The sequence below is a fragment of the Fukomys damarensis genome, unplaced genomic scaffold, assembly GCF_012274545.1.
Source record: "Fukomys damarensis isolate Sample0158 unplaced genomic scaffold, DMR_v1.0_HiC HiC_scaffold_3, whole genome shotgun sequence".
NCBI classification, from domain to species: domain Eukaryota; kingdom Metazoa; phylum Chordata; class Mammalia; order Rodentia; family Bathyergidae; genus Fukomys; species Fukomys damarensis.
In genome coordinates this window covers 10,479,440-10,500,815 of record NW_022900915.1, presented here as the reverse complement: position 1 = coordinate 10,500,815, position 21,376 = coordinate 10,479,440, and the positions used below count along the sequence as shown (strand labels likewise).

Here is a 21,376-nt window from a genome sequence, read left to right as displayed (position 1 = left end):
AAAAAAAAAATCTCACAAAATTAAGTAGAAAGGTAAACAATGGCAAAAGTCATGTATAAGTTTATCAGCAATCTCCAATTCCTAGTACAGTATTTGGCATGAAAAAGCTGTTCACATATATTTGTTCAGTGAATTAACTATGCCACATTATACAATGTGGATGTGATTTCCTTTTGTTCCCATTCCCTCGCTGTACAACCCAACAAGAAACTTCATCCAACTCGAAATAGATCCCTATTCTACTTACTTCTTTTTATCTCTCCTGCTACCAAGTACAAGTCACTCTTATCCTGTCTGGTGAGGTGAGACAATTTGCTACCCACTCTTCCTGTCTCTTATCTTGTCCATCCTACATCCATCCACATCAGCCCTTCGGTACTTTTAAAATGTGAAAATGACCACAGCAGTCTCCTGAGTTTAAGACGTTGGGGAATGGAAAGAGAAAAGGAAGCTGAGTTGTGTTCAGAATAAACCCAAACTCTTGCAAGGACCTACATGTTGTGGCCTTTCTTATCTCTCTAACTTTATTTCAGTCAACCTTACTGTGAGTGGACTGTGTGTTTCTGCTGCACTAGCCATTTTTCTGTTCCTTGAATGTTCTAAACTTATGCCCACCCCAGAATCTTATCTGTTCTCTATCTTCTAGCACATCTTCCAAAATCTTTTTGTGGCTATTTCCTTGGGTTTTAAATATCTTCGGAGGTAGGCCTCCTTGACTAGCTAAAGTGGCCAATTCTACTCCCAAATTCATGTACATATTATATAATCTTCTTTCTTAACACTTATTGCTGCTCTTGGAAACTGCCTTGGTTATTGTTCATTTGTGCTGTGACCTTGTTCCTTACTGTCTTTTTTCCCTATCACCTTTCCAGTACCTGGCACGCATCAGGCTCTCAGTATATAGTTTCAAATAAATATGTAACAAAGTATAAAATATACATGTCCCTGAGCAATGAAATGTGGATCATTAATGGACTGAAAAAATGGGAATATTAGAATAAATGCAATGACATTGCATTGAAGGTCATTGTAAGGGTAAACAGTCATGCAAATAAAGGTATGGAGGTGAAAAATCATGGTCCAAGTGAGAAGTGAGACCAAGTGTGACCATGAAGTTTCCATGAATGGAAAGAAAAGCATGCACTGGAATCTGTCTCAAGTTGAGTTTTGGGGAGAGAAGTAGCCAATTGAGTAAGGATCTGGAGAGATCTGCACAGGATTTTCACTTAAGTGGAAATTGGGACCAAAGGGATTTTTAGCAAAAATGTAGGATTAGGAAAGGTGAGAAGAATCTATGGTGATACGATGTACTGTGGATAGGAGAGGGAAGCAAAAGAAGTCTTCCGCCATGACACCTGTATGAGCTTTTCAAAATGACATTTATTGAGGTATGTCATAATTATTTTTCTTCATGTAAGTCTCCTAGGTTCTGTGAAGGTTGGGTCCATGGGGAATTCTTTGTGTCTAGCACAGTGTCTAGCACTAGGAAACACACATTTAAATATTTGACTAAATGCATAGATAATGGAATTGGATTACCTCAGAAGGCATTTGGCAACAACTGGAAGTTGATGCAAAAATGGAATGTCCTGTACATGCCTGTGGTAACTGATGTGAAGAAAACTAACCAGCTGCACAAGTGCTTTGGGGGAAATGCTGTTTGAGCATGGAGCTACCCTAATTCTTGGAAATAATGGAGAAGAATTCAGCCTGAGTAATTTGTGATAAGGTCATTCTACCAACAGAAACAGGTAGGCTGGGGGAAAGGAGAAAAGCAAGAAGAACAATGAATATGTGAATTTACTCTGAAACATTCAAGCAAAAGTGTCTAATAAATGGTTAGTGACATACTGCAGATGTTAGATTCCATTGCATAATTATATATGGCCAAAATCTCCTAGAGTGATTCTTTGAAATTAAGCCAATGTTTAAAAGAGAAAAAGGGTAAGAAAATAACTGTGTAAGGCATATTTCTAATGAATATTTGTTTCAGAGATGAAAAAGGTCAGTGGAAGTCTCCGAAGCTAGGAAATAACATGTGCCTATCAGCTCAGGCTGGATCACTTATACAAACAAGCACAATTATTTGGGGAGTGAAACACACCAGTTTATTAGTTAAAGAGAGACTCAAATGGGACAAGGATTTTATCACAAGTAAGTTTAGATGTTCATTCCTCCATCTTAATAATAAACACTTGTGTGGTTCCATGATATACCTTCCAATGATATAATTTATCCCTAGGTCAAAGGAAGTAATGTGTGAACTAATGAAATGGGGGAACACAGCCTGTTACTAAAGCCTTTAGAAACTTAGGTATGTGTCAAAATTCAAGCGTTTATGATGGACTCTCAATGTACATCGATAGAAACATCCATGAGTTTATTACCTTGGAACAAATGACTTCAGTTTCCTGCTAATTTGGGTAAACTGTTAAGACTCTAAAGACAGGTGAAGCGCCTGGCTGCATCTGAGGTATGAATTGTTCTCACTGATGTCATAAAATAACTTCGAATTTTTTTCTATTCAACTTGATCTTTGATGAGCATATGATACTTACTTCATATATAGTCTCAACTGGATCTATACCAGTTGATTATTACAGCTCAAAAAACACTGAATACTGCAGCCTGGCCCTTTCAGGTCTGGAATTGTTAATGAATCTGATTTTTTTAAGGGTTTTATCCCTCACCTGTCAAACTACAGCATGAGTGAAGGGCTGGAATTAAGAATTTGGTTGGAAATTAGTACCCAATGCCTGTTTTGAATCTTCCTAGTCTAGGTGAATCATGGACACCACAGATGGCTTAAGCTACATATGACAGACAGTACTGTGTAATGCTCATACCTACCAGTCTTTGGGTCAGACAGACCTGGGTTATAGTCTTGGCTCTTGCTACCCATGTTCTCTTGGGCTAATAACCTAAGAGTTCTTATCTCCAAAATTGTGACATAAGAATACTTACCTCCTGGGGCTGGTATGAAGATTAAATTAAATGATATGAACACAGCTTAGTTCCTGGTATATAGCAAATGCCAGTTAGTTTATAGCAGCTTCCAGACTTTGTTGCTGTTGCTGTTTGCTCTGGGAATAGAGAGGGAGGCTCTTGTTCTCTTTCACTCTGTTTAGATTACGTGATGAGGTTTGGTTAGGGACCAGAATGAGTAATAAGAAGGAGTCACTATTTTGCACTGGAGGGACAGTGACCTGCTTCCCTGTGCAAGGAGTAGCCAGGCTCCATGAGACTCAAAAGGTATCTTACCACAAAGTAGTTCTCAGAATGATAGCACTGCGTAATGTTTCTGAAATGCCAATTTTCTTCAGATTATTATGGAACTGTCATCCTGTACTGAGTAACAGTGGAAAGCAACAATTATTCATTTTAGCCTTTGGAAATCTCCTGTGCTTCTCCATACTAATACTCAACACCATGTTATTAGTACTAAGTCTCACTTGCTTAGTACTAACCTACACAAATGTAGGGGCTCAGTCCTCACCTGGTGGGCTTGCTGTAAGAGCTCCATTCTCTCCTGGAGAATCTGACAGTCATACTCTCTGCTCTTCCTCAGCATTTGTCGCCGTAACTTTTCTACTGCCGTCCTCAGCTCCTCTTGCTGTTTTTCACTTAATAATTCACCAAACTTGATAACAGTTTCTTGCTGCAGAGCATTGTACAAAGTAGCTTCTAGTTCCTGGATTCTCTGGCAAATAGAATTAGAAAAGTCTAACTTTGGAACGGAGCGTTTATGTGTAGTGCTGGGAATGCTTATGTGTGAGCGTGTGTGCACACGGGTGTAGCGCTTTTGCCTCTCTGATCCTCACCGCAGCAGAGATTCTGGAGCTTCTCCAGCCCAAGTCCTCTTCTGAACATTCCCTTTCTAATACCCTGCAAAGGTCATCCAGGTAAGACATGAAACTACTCTCGTGAGGAAATCTGTTTTCTTTCTTGGGATCTTGTCTTTTTCATATACAGAAAGCCCTTTGCTATAATAACTATTCCTCCTTCTGTTATCACAGGTAACTAAGAATACATTTTCTCTCCCACTTGACAGCCCTTCAGATATTTAAAAACAGCTAACACGGTGACCCATCTTTTAGAAATAAGTGGTCTAGATTGGAACAAAATACTTGAAATTGGAGATACATTTTCATCAACAAAATGCCACCACTCTTTCACATAATAATCTTCTGTATTGGAAGACAGCTTATGATCTCCATGTATTTACATGAAGTAAAAATTGGGAAATATGATTCAAAAATGGCCCAGAGTCTTAGAATTGGTCATTTTTTTGTTTTGTTTTTAATACACTGTGATTTACGGCTTATCTAGTACTAACGTAACACTGAGTTTTCTCTTTGAGGGCTACTGTCTCATATTTCAGGGTTTTTTTTAATCCACTTTAGATACAGTTTCCAAAATCTTTAGCCTTATTGCTTATAACTTTCACAAGAGTGACTAGACATGTCTTGATATGGGATGCTTTCCTAGGTCTTGTCCTTGATTAAGCATATGTCAACTTTTTAATATTAATTATGGTTTTCTGAATATGGACTCAATAGTATTGAGAGCTACATAAACACCCAGCCTAATTTTATTAGGTAGGAGAGAAAAGTGTGAGAGGGTAGAAAATGAAGGGTAAAGGAGAATCACTTGCTTCTTTATTATCTAATTAGGACCAATTCTCACTGTCTTTTTTCCTCATCAAACAATGGCAGCATCCTGTATTCATTCTGGAGGGGGAAGACTGATTTATCTTTGTTACAAGCAGGGGATGTCTCCTTCTTTTCTCGAAAGTGACTCAAGCTGTTTCCAGGAAAGCATTATAAAAACCTCTGCTAGCAACTTCTTGAAATATTTCTCTACTTTGTTCTTTTTTTTCTGTTGATTCATGACTCTATTGATGGAGGCAGGGCACAAGGAGAGAAGAAATACGAGCTATAATCCAACATAAGGAATCTTGCAATATGAATTTGGTATGGGGAAGGGATGAAATGTAACATTTCATCAGCATAATCTTCTGTGGGAGAGAGAAAGGCAGAGTCCATTTACCAACACAGCCCAGATCATTGCGGCTGGATTGGGTAGTTAAGGCTGCAATATCAAGTTTAATCTATGTAATATCTACTTACCAACTTGGGAAAAATTCATACTCTTTAAGCCTTACTTTATTCATTTGTAAGAAAGGAATAACAATATTATCTACACCCCATAGGGTTGTCCTGACAAATAAATTAATTAAAACTTGCACAATTGTCAAGCACATTATTTTTCCACTAGATTAGACTTCCAAAGGACTAGATCAGATTTAATAAAACTCTTCTTTGACCTACATTGTCATCCAAAATATACTTCATTTAAATCTTTAACAACATATTTATTAAAAAAAAACATAGTGTAATTACCAATATTACAAGCATATTATAAGGAGATATAATGATTTTCTTGTTCTAAAATTAGAACTGTAAACCAGTGAATAAGCTACTTGCATGTCATGTTCTACTTAAATACATGGCATGGCAAATTAAATAAGATGCTACCTTCCATATTATGAAAACAGAAATATTCTGTCGCTTATTGTACCTACCATATATGCTTGGTCAAGAGCTTGTTTCCTGTAGTCTAATTCTTCTTCTAGATATCCTTTTATTTTGCAGAATTGTTCCTATAATGAAGAGCCATAGTGATAGAGTCAGCTTAACTAGAAAGTGATACATAAATGGTATTGTTTATTGTTTTCTCTAATTCCAGCATAAGATAAATCACTGGTATTTGTGAAATCATAGATTTTTTTGTCTGTCAGAGAAATAGTTCAACTTTCATAGTCTCAAAGGAAATCTGAAAATCAATAGAAAGCAGCATAAAAGATATAATAAAAAACCCACATGGAATGCTTTACATGATTCTTAGGCCAATCTGAGAGGATGTGATTAAGTATAGATTTTTACAAGATAATTGTTTAATAATAGGTCTGTCTGTGTAGATACAGTGTGCCCTTTGCATCTGTCCTGTATCAAGGGACTCAACCAACTATGAGCAACAATATTTGAAAAAAAATTATACCTATACTACACATATATAGACATTTTGTTTTCATTATTCCCTCTAAAATAAAGTACAACAACAATTTACATAGAATTAGGTATTATAAGTAATTTAGAGATGATTTAAAGTATTCAAGAAGATGTATGTCAGTTATATGCAAACACCTGCCATTTTGGACAGTGGACTTGAACACTGGGGACTTAGCTATCTCCAAGGGGTCCTGGAACCAGTCTTCTGTGAACACCAAGAGATGACTGTACATTGTGATAGTAGCCTTTTGTAAGGACGGCTTGAAGTATAATACAGCAGCTCTGTGTAATAAACACGTTTAACATTCAAATTCATCTGTGTACAGTTAGCAAACACAAAGACAAATAGCAGCTTGAGGAGTAGGTGGTCACTGTGTCCCACTGCTGCTTCAGAGCGATTTTCAGCCCCTGCCCAAAGCTGGCGTGAGATAGGAGGCAGTTGTGCTGAGAGAATATGCAGTAATCTTGCTCTTGATTTTCCTGATCTCCCTTGGGTACCTGATCACCCCTAACTAGAACAGTACCTGGAACAAGTGGATTGCTTTATTAACATTTGTGCGTGTAAAGAGATTTCAAGGGTAAATCTGAATACAAACTGTTTTTGTTTTATGTTTTGACTGCAGAGCCTAACCTCTGGTAAAACGTGAATTCTGTACAAAATACAAGCAAATGATTTATAAGCTGTGACAGGCCATAAAAATACAAGTTGCAGTTCTTATTATAATATTCCCTAACCTGATAGGAATCAAATACATGTTTTTTTCTAAATAGTAATGATAATATTTACAAGGTCTTGTTATAAAATTCTATAAATTACTTACTACAAATTAATAATAATCAATTCCTGCACTTGGGGATTTAATTTTTTAAAGTGTGTTAAAATATTCATAACATAATTTATCACATTACCAATTTTTATGTGTACAATTCAGCAATGTGAAACATATTCATATTATTATGCAACCAATATCCATAAATTTTTCATCTTGTCACACTAAGCAATGCTATTTTTCTTCCTCTCAGCCCTTAATAACTACAGTCTACAATCTGTTTTTATGAGTTTGACTACTCTGGGACCTCACTTGCGTGTAATTTATGGTATTTATCTTTTTGTGACTAGTTTATTTCACTTACACAACGTGATCCAAGTTCATACACAGTGTACTTTGTGTCAGAATTTCCTTTTTTTGTGTATGGTACTGGGGATTGAACTGAGGGCCTCTGCACTGAGCTGTGTCCCAGGCCTTTTTTTAGTTTTTATTTTGAGACAGGGTCTCTCTACTGTGAGTTTCTTGTAATCCTCTGTATTAGCCTTGCAGAAGGCTGGGATTACAGATGTGTGCCATGATGTCCGGCTTTCCTTCCTTTTGTAGGCTGAATTATATTAGAAAACATGCCACAGTTTGTTTAGTCGATCCCCTAGCAATCGATATTTTGGTTACTGAAACCTTTTGGCTATTGTGAGTAATGCCACTATGAACACAGGAATATAACATCTCTTCTAGTCCCTGCTTTCAAATCTTTTGGATAGACAAGACATGATCAAAATATATAGTGAATATGTAAATTAAAGTAATTTATTACAGTAAAAGACACATTAACCCTAAATCCCTCAAAACACTTCTCCATGCTTTGAATGCACTTCTCCTGTCATTCTTATCACTTTCTGAAGCAGTTCTAGAAAGTCTCTGTGATAACAGGGTTGGCAGCTTTTAAAATCAGACTTGCATTCTCTATTTCTGTTAACTTTACTTTGTAACTGTATCTACTAGAAGAGTTATTTCGTCTAAGAAAAAACCCACCTAATTCAATTTTCTTCAGCTGTGGTTTTGGAAATATGATCAAACACAACATGCTTTTCGGGGAGAATACAACTTGACATGGATGGATACTTCTCACATTTTGAATTGTGCATCTTAATGCAACTTGAAAATGTTTGATACCCCTCTGTACAAAAACTAATAGGGAGATTACAAACTTTCCTCATGCAAGATAAAACCGGTAATGGCAACTTTCATTTTGCATTTGCCTTGCAAGTGCTCCTTAACTGTTATGCAACCTTGTCTTTGTACTCACCATGTCACTTTCCAATTCCATCATTTTCTGATGAAGGGCAGCCTCTGCTCCTTCAATCTGCTGGATCCACTAGGGGGATAAGACAGAAGCATCCAACATGTTTGTTTGATGCAATATACACCTGTAGGCTGTTCTCCTAGTTGTTCAGGGTCCTCCCTCCCATCTCAGGAGGCAGGCCGAGAACTCATGTGAAAACCTGATGCACTTTAATCTCTTAGCTCAGACCCAAGGCTGTATATAGTCTCCCATGTATCATTCATTCAACAAATGCATGCCGTGACATCTGTCATGCATCAGCCACTGTGCTAGGCTTTGGGCTGTGAAGGTGAACAAGACCAACAAGGTTTTTTGCCTCCACTAAAGGACACAGAGGAGGCTTTCTTGGAAATGACAGTTACACTGACGTCTGAAGAAAGAGAGATGTTTGGAAAAAATGAGGATGAAGTTCCAAGAAGAAGGGGCTCTGTTATCATCAACAGCTCCAGGTTGGAGGGAACATAAGGAATAAAAGTAACTTCATAGCCTATAAAACTGATGACAGGGAAAAAGTAATTAGGACTTCCAGAGGCCACACACTTAATTATGATGCCCAATTGCCTCCCCTAGGTGTAAACTGACATTTAACATGATAGAGATCCAGTGTAATAACTTGTTCTATTCAACCATCTATGTGGTAGGATCTTCCTATATTATTCAAAGTCTAAACCATTCCAGTTGTTCACAATGCTGACGTCAATACCATAGAAAGGAACACTAATATTTGAGCTTTCAAGAAGATGAGTACACAGGGTGCTTTGTTTTTGTGTCTCCCTTTGTGTCACTGGAAGTGTTTTGTGGACACCCACAAATTCACTCGTTTACTTCTTCGATAAATATTTGCTGATCACCTATTTGATGTGCTGTTCTGATTGAAAGTTAGGAGGAAAAAAAAAGGAAAAGAAATAGATGTCATACTTGCCCTCATGGGGCTTAGAGTCTAGTGGTAGGTAGAGAAGAGGTGTAAAAAAAGTAAGTGGCCACTGGCAGTATAATTGGACAATTCAGGGAGCGGACGTACATGTCACTATGGGAAAATAGAGCCAAAAGCCGAATCTAGCTTGGGTGAGCAGGAAGGCTTCTGTGTGTATAGGGAAGTCTCATGATTACAATTTAGCCAGCAAAGGTAGAAAGAGAAAATGGGAACATCCTCTAGGTAAAGAGAATAGGGTGATCATGAATGAAGACTGTGATAGAGATTGAGACAGAAGGTCTAGGGAGAGACAAGGACAGCGAGAAGGAAGAGGCAATGCTAGAGAAATAAGTAAGGGCCAAATCCTAGGGGGCACCCTTGTCAGGTTCTGGATTCTAGACCTGCTATTAGGGTCTGATGCAACGGATCTGCTGGAACATTGAGAGACGTCATCACGTTTGTAATTGAACTGTGAAGGAAGAGGGTTTCGAAGAGCAAATTCCATTTTACATGTCATTTCATATGTAAATACTTCAATAAACATTTCTAACAAATGAGGCCTTAAAAATATAGCCATGGGGCCGTGGTAATATTATTACCCTTTGCAGGATTACCATTAATTTCCTTTGGTATATGGTTGCCAATGGACAGCAAAGTGTCTTTAAAAACAATTGGTTTGCTTAAATCAGGATATTTAAAGATCATTTCAATGTTTCTTAAGTATCTTTTTATTTTATAACATTTTTGTCCCCCCTTTTTCTCTTATATCTTTGAGTAAAATAACTGTCATTTGACTTGTAGAATTCCCTCATGTCAGACTGCAGAGCTAATTACTTGCTTATTATTTCATGTAATTTTCAGGCATTGTGTAAGGAGTCCAATTCCCATTTTATTCAAACCTGCCCACTTGACTCTCAGCTGTGTGCTAACGTAACTCCATGCGGCGCTTTTCTCCTCTCCGGTTCACCGCTTACCAGGTTTAGACACAAGGGGGCAGACCACACTAGCGATGCTCTTCCTCCTGCCAGTCGCTCTCTGTGTTGGGCTTTCAGAATGAGGTACAGAGAGCCACCACCAAGGAGTAGAAACAGTGGGGAACAATAGGCACACACATCCGAGGAGAGTCTGATCAAGAGCAATGCTCCAGTTTAGCAGTGCACCCAGAATGGAGGGCTTGATTAAATAATGTGCTCCGGAAGCTTTCTCATTTCCCAAGAATGACATATTTTGTAAGGGACTTCATAGTAAAAATTATCCACTCCAAGTCAGTGGGTAGAATTTTCTTTTGTATATTCTCATTCTGTCTGGGTGGTGTCACATTTACCACATTCAGTAATACAGAGTTGTGTGCAAAAGGACTGTTCATACACCATGCTGTTCTTTAAATGTTAAGGCAGACACAGAGATGATTGGAAATGTTAGAATGACATTACCTTCTCTGCTAGGGACAGCACAGTGCTGGCCTGAATAATGGCCACTTGTTCTTCATTTCTTAAATTCTGTGAAAAATGAGTAGTAAAGGCTGTAAGATTAACATACTTATGATACTTATTCTATAGAGATGAACCACTGCCACCAACAACTACTATATATGCATTCAGAGAACCTTAACAAATTCCTATTGTTTAGGAATAACAAATAATGAATTTCAAACCCCAAAAGAAAAATATTAAATGTGATTTTTAATCTCTCCCTAATACTGGTTTGATTTTTTGTCACTGTAAGAATACTTTATGAACAGTTATGTTATAAGAAGCCAGAAATGAAATAAAGAACAGCCTCTTCATGGCAGTTTTGATACGATTTCATTGATATTATTCCCTCCTTTGATAATTTTTCAAGGGAAGGAATGGTGGCTTCTTCAACCTACATGTGCCATTTATCTTGCATCCAATGAATGATCCTCCTATTGAATTAATATGCCTTGACCCTATCTGGAAGGAGTTTTTAGAAAGAAAACGAACAATAGCTTTCTGGTCCATTTTTATGAAGCTGCCAACAGCTCTCTCATTCAGCAGCATTTGCAACTGCCTAGCTGATGAATTTTACACTGGATGCCTCTAAGCAACACTCAGCTGGAAATTAGCTTTAATCACTGCAGATGTAATCAGCATTCAAACTGGAGACCTGCTCATGACAAGCGCTTTACCAAGTCCCATTTCTATTACTGTCTTCTAGAAATCTCTGGTGAGGTTGTTTGACAAATCATACATTCTCTCCAGGGACCTACATCTTTAAGTGAATGTAGCATATCACTTGCAGTTATTTTATATATGATATACTGGCAAGTATTTTTTTACCACTATTTAGGCAGTTTTTATCTAACACACCTATACTTCATCATACTTACCCCGTTATCGCCCAAGATATCTAGCTGCTTTATGAGATCCGGGATATTCACATCCTGCAAAATCAAGGAAGTGTGTTCAAGCCAAAGACACACATGTAGCCTCACATTTCACCAGTGCTAGAAATCTGGTTTAGAAAGGACATTGCAGGACATATATTTCCTTGGATTGTTTTTAATCAAGGACAACTGTTTTTCAGTTTCTTCTTACAAGTTGTGTGAACTTTAGAAAGCTTTTCTAATGTTCTCAGATGCAAATACAGATAGTAATACATATTTCATAGGCCTGTGTGGAGAATAAGGAGACTGTGTGAATGCCTGTAGTATTAAATAAGGACTGAGAATATGGCCGTTAACTTTTTATCTTCTAATTGTTAATTTTTTCCAATTATAAAAGATTTCAGGCATAAAGAAAAGTGATATAAAGTAATAATCAGTGTCTTTTTAATTATAAGAATACTAGTCTGGTTGAATTTTTCCTGTAATGTAGAAAACTGCAGTAGATATCCACTGCTTGAGATGATTAGCACAAATTTCTTCCTGTGTGAAACAGATTGTTTTTACTCTAGTCTTGGAGTGCTTAAAGGAGCCAGACTTCATCTGAAACAGTTCTCCTGAATATAAGTTATATCCACTGGATTGTTTGTTTGTGACATATCTAATCTAAGAAAAGACCATTGCTTTTCATGTAATTAATGCTGAATAAAAATTGCTTTGATTTATACATTTACAGATAGCCAGGAAGACCAGAATTTTAGACACCACAAAAGTGATTTTCGATGAGAAAGAATAATTTTAATGTCTAATTTCTCACACCCTTTTTCAGCTTCATTAGTACCACTTCCTAGTCATGTGCAAACAGCATTATAGCACCAGGAAAGGGGGAATCTAGGTCTACATCATAGCTAGGAACGGCCACTGAAGCAGGTATATCTGGCAGCTCAGAGTGGGACTGGGAAGGGCCATGCATAAGGTAAAGGAGAGACCGGGAATAGCAGAGGCATCCCAGCTAGATTCATAATGCCATTGCATTCTGTTGGATGACAATGTGTTTTCTGGGAAACAACCACCTCATTCCAACCTTACTACTTAAAAAATATCCCAGTAGCACTAAAGATAGAATTATGTTTTATCTAACCAGCAACAAATTATAAACCCTAAAACCTCTCAAAAGGGAAAAATCTTCCCTAAACACATCAAAAGTGATAGTGAACTAGGTGACTTCAAAGGTCTTTTCTAACTCTGAAATACCATTATAACAAATTCCACTGTGCAATTCCAAAGTTACAACAGATTCTCAGCACGTACATTTTTAACCTGGCAACCTGAACTGTGCTTCTTGACAAACTGACTTCATTTCATATCTCCCATAGATAGTTGAGGCTGGTATCTTAATATGTATGCATGTGCAGCATCCCCACCCCTTTTTATTTTTAAGATTTTGCTAAATTGTTTCGTTCCCCAGATTGGATTCAAGCTTTTGATCCTCCTACCTCAGTCTCCCAGAGTGCTGGCATTATAGTGTGTGCCACCTGGGTGTAACATTCTTTGTTACTCTGTTCTAAATGATTATACCTTCTGAGTACTTTGCTATTATCTTTCATAAGTATCACACATTTATTTTATGTTCTACTGATTTTCCAACAAATACGATTATTTTCATTTCCTATATGGTTTGTATCAATGATATCCAGTGGCTGAAAGACAAAAAAAAGTCACGGGCATCCCTCCCCTTTGAGTACTCCACTTTTCTAATTCTTACAAACAATAAAATATCCAATGTCTGCCTACCTTGACACCTTCTTTCATACAGTAGATCTGTAGAGCACTAACACCATCTGAGAATGGATGAATCTGTAGATTAAATGGAGGGGACCGCCTCTCTCTCTCCTTGAAATACAGTAAAGAATATATGAGAATTTAAAAAAAACCACTAAACTAGTTCTCTATGCTATTTCAGTAGTTTATCAATATGTCATTAAACTCAAAATATTTGCGCTTAAATTTAGAGGGAAAAACTGACTAGTTCACTCCAAAGTATGAAAGAAAAATTATAGTGTAATATTTTCTTGCCAATTTTTTGATCAGGGAGATGCAGGAAGTGCTGTTCCAATTTAAAATGTACGAATATTTAGAACTTTCAGATATCGCAGCATCATCTTTCCACGAGATTTTATGGTAGCAAACAGCCTTTTGCATATTTAATACACTCAATCTTTATGAGCAAGATATGTAGGCTGCAAAGATGACTTATTCTTTACTGAAGCTGCTAACTTTTTATTCAAATCAAATTTGAGCTAATCTGTAGAAGAAAACACTTGCAAAATGACAGAAAAATTGAATGGAAAATTTTCTTCTACTTTCACATATTAATATGTGTTCAACCAGACGCTAAGTCGGATTCTGCATGATACAACTGAAATCTGAATTGACTTAGATGTTTTATTTAATAAACAAAACCACGAAACAAACTCTTGAAATTTGGCCCAAGTGATCAAGTTACTTCCTAAAATAAGATATTCCTTTTTAGCCTTCTTTTGCATAAACATATTATGAGCTAAATAGTTTACTTACAAACTCACTGTGAAATATTTTCATATAACAAATTTTGAAATGTGATTCTTGAAGCAACATTTCAAGGAGTCATAATTCAATGAAAGATGGATTATTATTTACAATCAATGAAATAATGATAACATTTGAATCTGTTAGTTCAAGTATTTGAAGATCAATCATCAGACTCATCTAGAAGGACACAGCATGTGACTAGCACAATCTGAGCAGACAGTCCAGAGTTGCTTCAAGGCTCACCACTCACCCCAATCAGGTGACTTGGCCAGGTGTTTACTCTCCCTCAGCTGTCTTGAGAGAGAGCACAGAAGAGTATGAATCAACACCTGCTTCAGCCCCTGGCTCCTAATGTCCTCTGTGCATGTTTTGATTACTTTTACTATGGTCATCATTTCCTTACTTCTAGCTCTAGGTTTCGAAACTCCAGCAGCTCATTCTGGTCTCTGGCATCCTGCAGTTCCTGTTGTAGCCGGTGATTTTCTGCCTCCTGTTTTTCTATCTAATAAAGTAAATCCTGAAGTTAGGTGAGCATTGCAAAAAGCAAGTACAACTTTGCAAAGCAAGCATGGATAATGCTCATTTACTCAGTAAATAAGCCATGAAAGAATTTCCAAGCAGATGTGTATAAAGTAAGTCTCTGACTTTCCTTCAGTTGAATTTTTTGAGTCAAGGAAAAAAATGCAGAATATGTGGATGCTTCTAGATAAAGTCTAGGCCTCCTGTGAATAGTGAATCTGAGGTACTCACATACTTTTGTGGTGGATCAGACACAGAATACTAGACTGAACGGTACGTGTGAGAGGGATTGACATGTCTCATGTCTGGAGTTACTGTTTGTCATAAATATATCTCATAATTAATTGGCAATTTATAATTATAGATGTGTAGGGCACAAAATGATGTTATACTTTGTAAATATGTGCTATAATTAAATCATATCAGTTAATGTGTCATCACCTCAATTACTTGACTTTCTGTGGTGATAACTTTTGACATTTACTATCTTAGCAATTTTTAAATATGAAATCATTTAAAAAAACAGCTCTTATATAAAATTTTGTGGAATTCCAATTATCTAGGGAGAGAAGCCAAACTCCTTAATATGGAATTGAAAAACCTTAGTGATCTGGCTGCCACCTAGCTTTCCGGTTTCAATTGTTATCAGTGGCTTCCTCTACACACTCACTTGTGATCACACACACTAGGCTCTAGCAACCCCTATCCAGGTGCTGTCTGTCCTCACCTCTCTGAGAAGGGCTCCCCACCTTCTTTCCAACACAGGAAATCCTACACTCCTTTGGGCGCTAAGGTCTAACATCTGTAAGAGCTTTCCCTTTCCCACGCATCCTGAAGTGACTCCTCTTCCGCAGTTCCCCTGTGGACTTTCTTATAGGACCTCTCGTACAATCCCATGAAGCATGGAATTGAGTTAGCTTGCTCAGATGTGCCTCCCTGTAGACAGGTCTATTTCTGAGTCATCTTTGGATTTAGGGGATCATACATTCTTGATTAACTGCAATATGCTTGGGGGTTCCTTTCACAGTAGCTGTGTGGATGGACATGATGCACAGTAACTATTTAACATTTTGAATTTAGAAATACAAATGGAGATGCTTTTCTTAAATTTATAGGATGAATTTTACTTCCCTAACAATAAATATTTAAAGTAAAATGTTTAGCTATAAGTGTCACTTTTGCTTTCCATTTATTCTTAAGAGGCCAAAGCTAAAAAATGTACCTTTTGAACCAAAAAGTCAGATAGAAGATCTATTGGGAATCAATTCTTATGAAAAAGAAATGTAATGACATTTTTTACCAGACAATTCTATGGATGATAGGAAAACAAAGAGGATAAACAGTGGAAAGTTATGTGACATTAATTAATGGAATTGACTCACTATTTTTTACACTACATATTTGGGGTATAATCAACTTTCCTAAGATTTTAGAAGCTGATGAAAATTCTAGAAGAGAATCTACTTTCTAGAATCCTGTATCAAATGAGTGAGGTGATTATTTGAGAAGACTGCTGTTTCTAGGGGTTTCGAGTCACAGACTGGGACCAAGGCCAACAATGTTTCTTTATAGCGAACTATAATCTTCCTGAGAGCACCAGTTCTCAATTTTGGATACTCACCCACCCTCTCTACCTCAGCTTTGTCTCACACTGTGCAGGGAGTAAGACAGGAAGTCAACTCTGCCAGGCTAGAGAGGAAGGAAGACAAGCAAACCTGTCCCTTCCTTCTCCTGCTGACTATGGCATTGTGGTTGATTTTCATTACTTGTCAAGCATAGAAAATATTGGCAGAAATAACCCAAAATAACTTGGACTACCCTATAGAATCAATACCATTACTCAAATGGGCTTTCAAGTTCTCTTCCTGTCAAGGGTATGATATGATGATTTTGTTATCTTCTGCTGGATTTGTAGAAGTTACAAACCAAAGGAAAAGCCAACCGGAATCTAAAATGTTCTCTGTTATATTTATGGTCTGTACTAAAAGCCTATGTTTAGATCATCAAAACTGATTCTATCTACTGGGCCTAAGCCATGCTCTTCCATCTTGGTTTGTGATTAATTTTCTGGACCTGCTGTTTTGTGCTTTGGTAGGTCTAAAAGAAATTTCTTTAAAAAATAATAAAAACAGCCAAGCTTAGAAAATTGATTAAAATGAGAATATAATCTGTGCTATTGCAACATGGTCTTAGCGTCATATTCTTTCACTTCCTTGCACAAGATAATACTTGTACTTTTCTTTTTGTCGGCGAACAACCACACAGGGTGTGTGCATGGGTAAATATATATATGTGTACAGTACATATATATATCCATGTGATAACAAATCAGTGGGTCTTGGGGATCACATCTGTTCAAGTCTGCACAAGGCGCAGCGCGGAGCCATGCACACGTGCCACTTAACCGATGATGATGGCAGTGATGGGGATGCGGTTGAGCACTCAGCAAAGGACAGAGCAGCACCGGAAAAGCCTCCCCTTCCCTGGCCCCTGTGCCACTCCTGAGAGCACCCCCTGCTGCTCCTGGATCGCTCAGTGTTTTCTCCTCTGCCCCACTAGGGTGTTGCGCCCAACATACCTTTTCTAAAAGCTCCTGGTTTCTCTTAATGAAAAGTTGTTTATCTTCTACCCAGTGTGAATCCTGTTTGACAGAGAATATTGTGCAGTCAGCATTTCATGGTGGCACCAAAGAGCGTGTGTCCTCAATCCACTTGGCCAGAGCTCTCTTCTTTCCAGCGATTTGTTTGCCTGCCAAGGACTGATAAATGACACCTATCCCTGCCAGCAACTTCTTTGAAACCAATGGGGCCAAAGTTGCCAGCGAGACTTCACCCCTTTCCATTGTCACTCACTACCTGTACCTTTTGAGTCTGAATAATCCAGGACCAGCCTTCCGGGGACTCAGAAGTGACCACACAGGCAAAAAGTGAAAAGGGTCAGAATGCACACAGGCTAGATACATATGAATGAAAAACATTAAAATGCGAACCATAAATGTAGCATAGAGGCAAAGGGTGCAGCTGGGGTGGGGTGTGGTCCTTTGTCTTGGCAGTTTGTGAAAACTCTAGGCAATTTGTATGGGCTCTTTGTCCTCAGGGCTTCTTTCTCTCTCTCTCTTGTCCAACCTCATTTCCTGCTGTGTCTGAGTTCGCACTCAGGCCAGCAAAACACCAAGGACAGAAACAGAGTTGAATATTCTGGCATGGTGTGAGAAGGCTGCTGTGGAGTGCCAAGCTGTGTCCTGGATGCCGCCCATGCACAGGGTGGGCGAGAGGATGGTCAAGTTGAAGGTGTGTGTTTGCGGAAGAGCTAGCAGCCAAGTGCCTACCTGCCCCTTCTGAGCCAGTGTTGCTTCCAGGTCTTCGATCTTGGCTTTATACCTTAGCACCTCTGCTTGCAGCTGTTCTTGAGCCTGACAAAATCAAAATTTCAGAACTCAACAAGTAAAATGGCCCTTCAATATCTTTCTTTCTCTCATGTTCTTTTGCTAGTACTCAAGAAGTGACAGAAAAAAAAAGAATTTTTCTATGACAAAAGTGTCTTCCTAACTGATGTTCATGATCTAAATTCTTGCTTAAGGCTCCCTGCGGCTCCCTTTATCACCAGGTTAATAGTTGAGCTCTTTAGCAAATCCTCAGCTCTCTCTTTGCTTCTGGGCACCGACCTTGGCTTCTCGTTCAGCGTCAATGATGCCTCCAGTCTGCTCTTGCAGGAGGGCGTATGCTCTTTGGAGGGCCTGGTATTCTTTCGTTAATTGTCTAAATCGTAGCTCAGATTCTTCAGCTGCTAAACTCTTGGGGTTTAAAAAAAAGCCAAATAATTATTAGTTATGTTTAGTACTGTGTTTAATGTAAATACTAGTATTTGACCACTCCTCCCTCCCCTTTTTATTGGTATATGCTTGTGATACATCCATTCTGGAGAATTGGTACATATACCTCTTGTACCTCGATCCCGCAGAAGTTAAGATTTGTTTGATTTATCATTTTGTTTGACTTTATTTTTAACTCTAAAGTGTATGTGTGGGCTTTCAATATAGACATTGCAGAAATATGTAAGAGGTTATTTTAATAAAACAATCATTCACTTATATATACGTTTCTCATTATTACCCATTGGATGACATCCAACTTTAGATCCAGATGAGGAGTCATAAATAGATTTTGGATCTAAATTTGAAGAAACAGTACTCAACATTTTACTCTCATTTCTTTGCAACATACTTATATCCATGACTTATTTATAGCTTTAGGACATAGCTTATTTACAGTGTTAAATTATAACACAATCATCAGGGAATTCTGTGAAAATTCAGTTGGGAGTTTTGCTTCCTAAATAGTAAGTTAGGAATTATGTGTTTGCAACTAGCAATTTTCATTGTAATTGAAGCTCCTAGGTCATTCTGATGAAGGTGGACCAGAGGTCCCACTTTGCTGAACATAGACTGTATCCAGGAAACCTTCTGAGCTTGTCCTTTGGTTTACATGTTCCTTTGATAAAGAATTTTGGAGAGTAAATTTGAAAGAACTCTTCCAGCTATAGAGCTGAACTATAGAGAAGTTTCTAGAAGGTCACATGACCTAGGTGTTGTTAATTTTTGAGAGGTGACATAGTCAACTGTGATCACAGACATGATCACTGCTACGAGACCACTTTGTGCTGGTCATGAAGGAGATGAAGAGTTAGTGCTTTTTTTCACCCTTAAAGAGGGGTATATTTGGTGGCACTGTCATGTAAGACCAGAAAAATGGGAAAGCTTACCTCATCCAAGTCATCATCAGGAGTTGCTGGTGTCCGGTCTGTTCTAAATGAGGCCATGGATGATGTCTCTGAATCCATGGAGTCTTCATCATAGCCAATGAATGGGTCCAAAACAGGCCTCTACATGGAGGGAAGGTATACATTTACTGCACATTTAAAAGTCGAGAAAGTTGACATACCAGAATGCTTCTAGCTGACATACACATAGATGGGCATAGAAAACATGGATTCCTTAATGCTTCTTCAATAAAATAATAGGAGTAGGCACGAGCTCAGTAATACTAAAAATGCTTATCCAATACCATTTGACTTCTGATTTATGCATTAAAAACTAATATCTGGACATTCTTATAAAACGTTATAGTTTCTTTTATGTTCAATTATATACCATGATGAGTTCATGAGATTTACTCTCTTTAGTATTTAAAATGTATTCAAAGGACTTTGAAAATCCAGCCATCTATGTGAAGGGTGTGATCAAATCTTAAGTCTTATCTTTCAATTTTACATCCCAATCAAGTGATGTATTTGCTAAGAACAAATACCAGAATCAAACACAGAGATGAACAAAGATTGCTTTTGTAGATTTTCAGAGGCTTTAAAGATTTTAGTGGATTGAGGGTGTCATTATCAATATTATTGTCCAAGTCAATAAAGACTGTGTTATTCAATGACAGACATCAAATCGTATGTATTTCTTTTATGCTCTTGGACTGTAATTCTTCAATTTGTCAGATAAGCCTTTCTATACCAAACCTAGTGGCTTTTCCATTCAAAGAAAACCAAATTAAAGCAAACCCTTTCAGGTGAAAATCCACAACACAGTAATTTTCAGACTCAAAGACATGTCAAAAGAAAAGATTTTCTTCTAGTAAATTGAGCTCATGGGTCTCTGCCTTTTAGAACCATCTGATTCATTACATATTTGCAGGATGATTCCTCGGCAAGCCTCACCTCTTTGGCTATTTGTGGTGAATGCTCGATAACTTAGTTTTCTCATTACCTTAATTGGCTTGGAACTTCTTCTATGCTTTCTCCTGCGGATGAGCTTTTCTCGGTCCTGGGAAACATGGAATTTCGAGATTTAGAGTTGGTAGAAATTTATCTACTTTTTTTCCTTTCAAAAAAAATTGTTTTCTCCTTGAGTCATTACATGTTTCTATTTAAAAGTTGGCATATTTGGGGGGTGAACCTCAAAGATTTTTCAGTGTAAAAGTATTGTTCTTTTCCTGATAATTTATGGGGTCCAAGAGCTTCACAATTAGAGCTTCACTGTATCTCTAATATCAGAATCTTCCATTTTATATTTGAAAATCAAGCAACTTCAAAAACAGTTATTTATATTCCCTAAAGCACAGTTCTTCGTTTTCTCAGGTCTAAAATTACTTGGAAATTTACATTTTAAAAAAGCATTTTAAAATACAGCTTTTTTCTTTTCATTACATCATTTGTGAAACATAAAAAGCTTAACTGCTGACTTATAGAACATGGGATCCTGCAGTCCCTGAAAATGAGATAGGGTATATCTGGTTGGTTGAATCTGTCTAGTTTTTTTATCTTTTCTTTTCCTCCCTCTCTCTCTCTCTCTCTCTCTCTCTCTCTACTGAAAATTACTGTAAGTAGTCATTATCTTTTTTTTTGGTTCCAGGTGAATTTTAGGTCCCTCCCTCTCTCTCTCTCTCTCTCTCTCTCTCGCTCTCTCTCTCTCTCTCTCTCTCTCTTCTTCCCTTCCTTCAAAAAATAATCTGGAGAACACAAAAATACATAGAACTAATGATCAGTTTATTTAGTCTTTCAGGAAAAGGAGATATCCTGAGAATTTGGGGCACTCCATATATTTAGTGCATAAATTTAAACTAGATGGTATAAATGTTTCCCTGATAGTCTGATCAACATTTCTAAGCAGCCCAACATTGTATAAATTTGCAGTTTGATTTCAGGATGTTCAAAGCCAGATATATTTTTGGAATAGTGAGCATGTGGATTTATGAGTTATTAAGGTGTGAAAGTGTGAAAGTGAAGCGAAGGACCCAGGGTTTCATCCTACATGTGAAAAACAATCTGATTTAAGCCAGTGACATTCAG

General features: G+C 37.6%; 1 protein-coding gene across 3 annotated transcripts in view; it reads right to left on the bottom strand.

The window, feature by feature from the left end:
• Nucleotides 1-21,376, bottom strand: part of Jakmip2 (janus kinase and microtubule interacting protein 2) — a 166,116-nt gene that overhangs the window by 22,345 nt on the left and 122,395 nt on the right. Inside the window, exons 8-19 of one of the 3 annotated variants that reach the window (XM_010627077.3) lie at nt 20,295-20,351; nt 19,292-19,411; nt 18,195-18,323; nt 17,859-17,942; nt 17,109-17,171; nt 14,415-14,513; nt 13,235-13,333; nt 11,447-11,500; nt 10,530-10,595; nt 8,148-8,216; nt 5,585-5,662; nt 3,497-3,700 (exon numbers count right to left, since the gene is read on the bottom strand). In XM_010627077.3, coding sequence (XP_010625379.1) covers nt 3,497-3,700; nt 5,585-5,662; nt 8,148-8,216; nt 10,530-10,595; nt 11,447-11,500; nt 13,235-13,333; nt 14,415-14,513; nt 17,109-17,171; nt 17,859-17,942; nt 18,195-18,323; nt 19,292-19,411; nt 20,295-20,351 — 1,122 coding nt within the window. The remainder of the gene's footprint in view (nt 1-3,496; nt 3,701-5,584; nt 5,663-8,147; nt 8,217-10,529; nt 10,596-11,446; nt 11,501-13,234; nt 13,334-14,414; nt 14,514-17,108; nt 17,172-17,858; nt 17,943-18,194; nt 18,324-19,291; nt 19,412-20,294; nt 20,352-21,376) is intronic. The other 2 variants (XM_010627079.3, XM_033766789.1) reach the window with 2 other exon arrangements.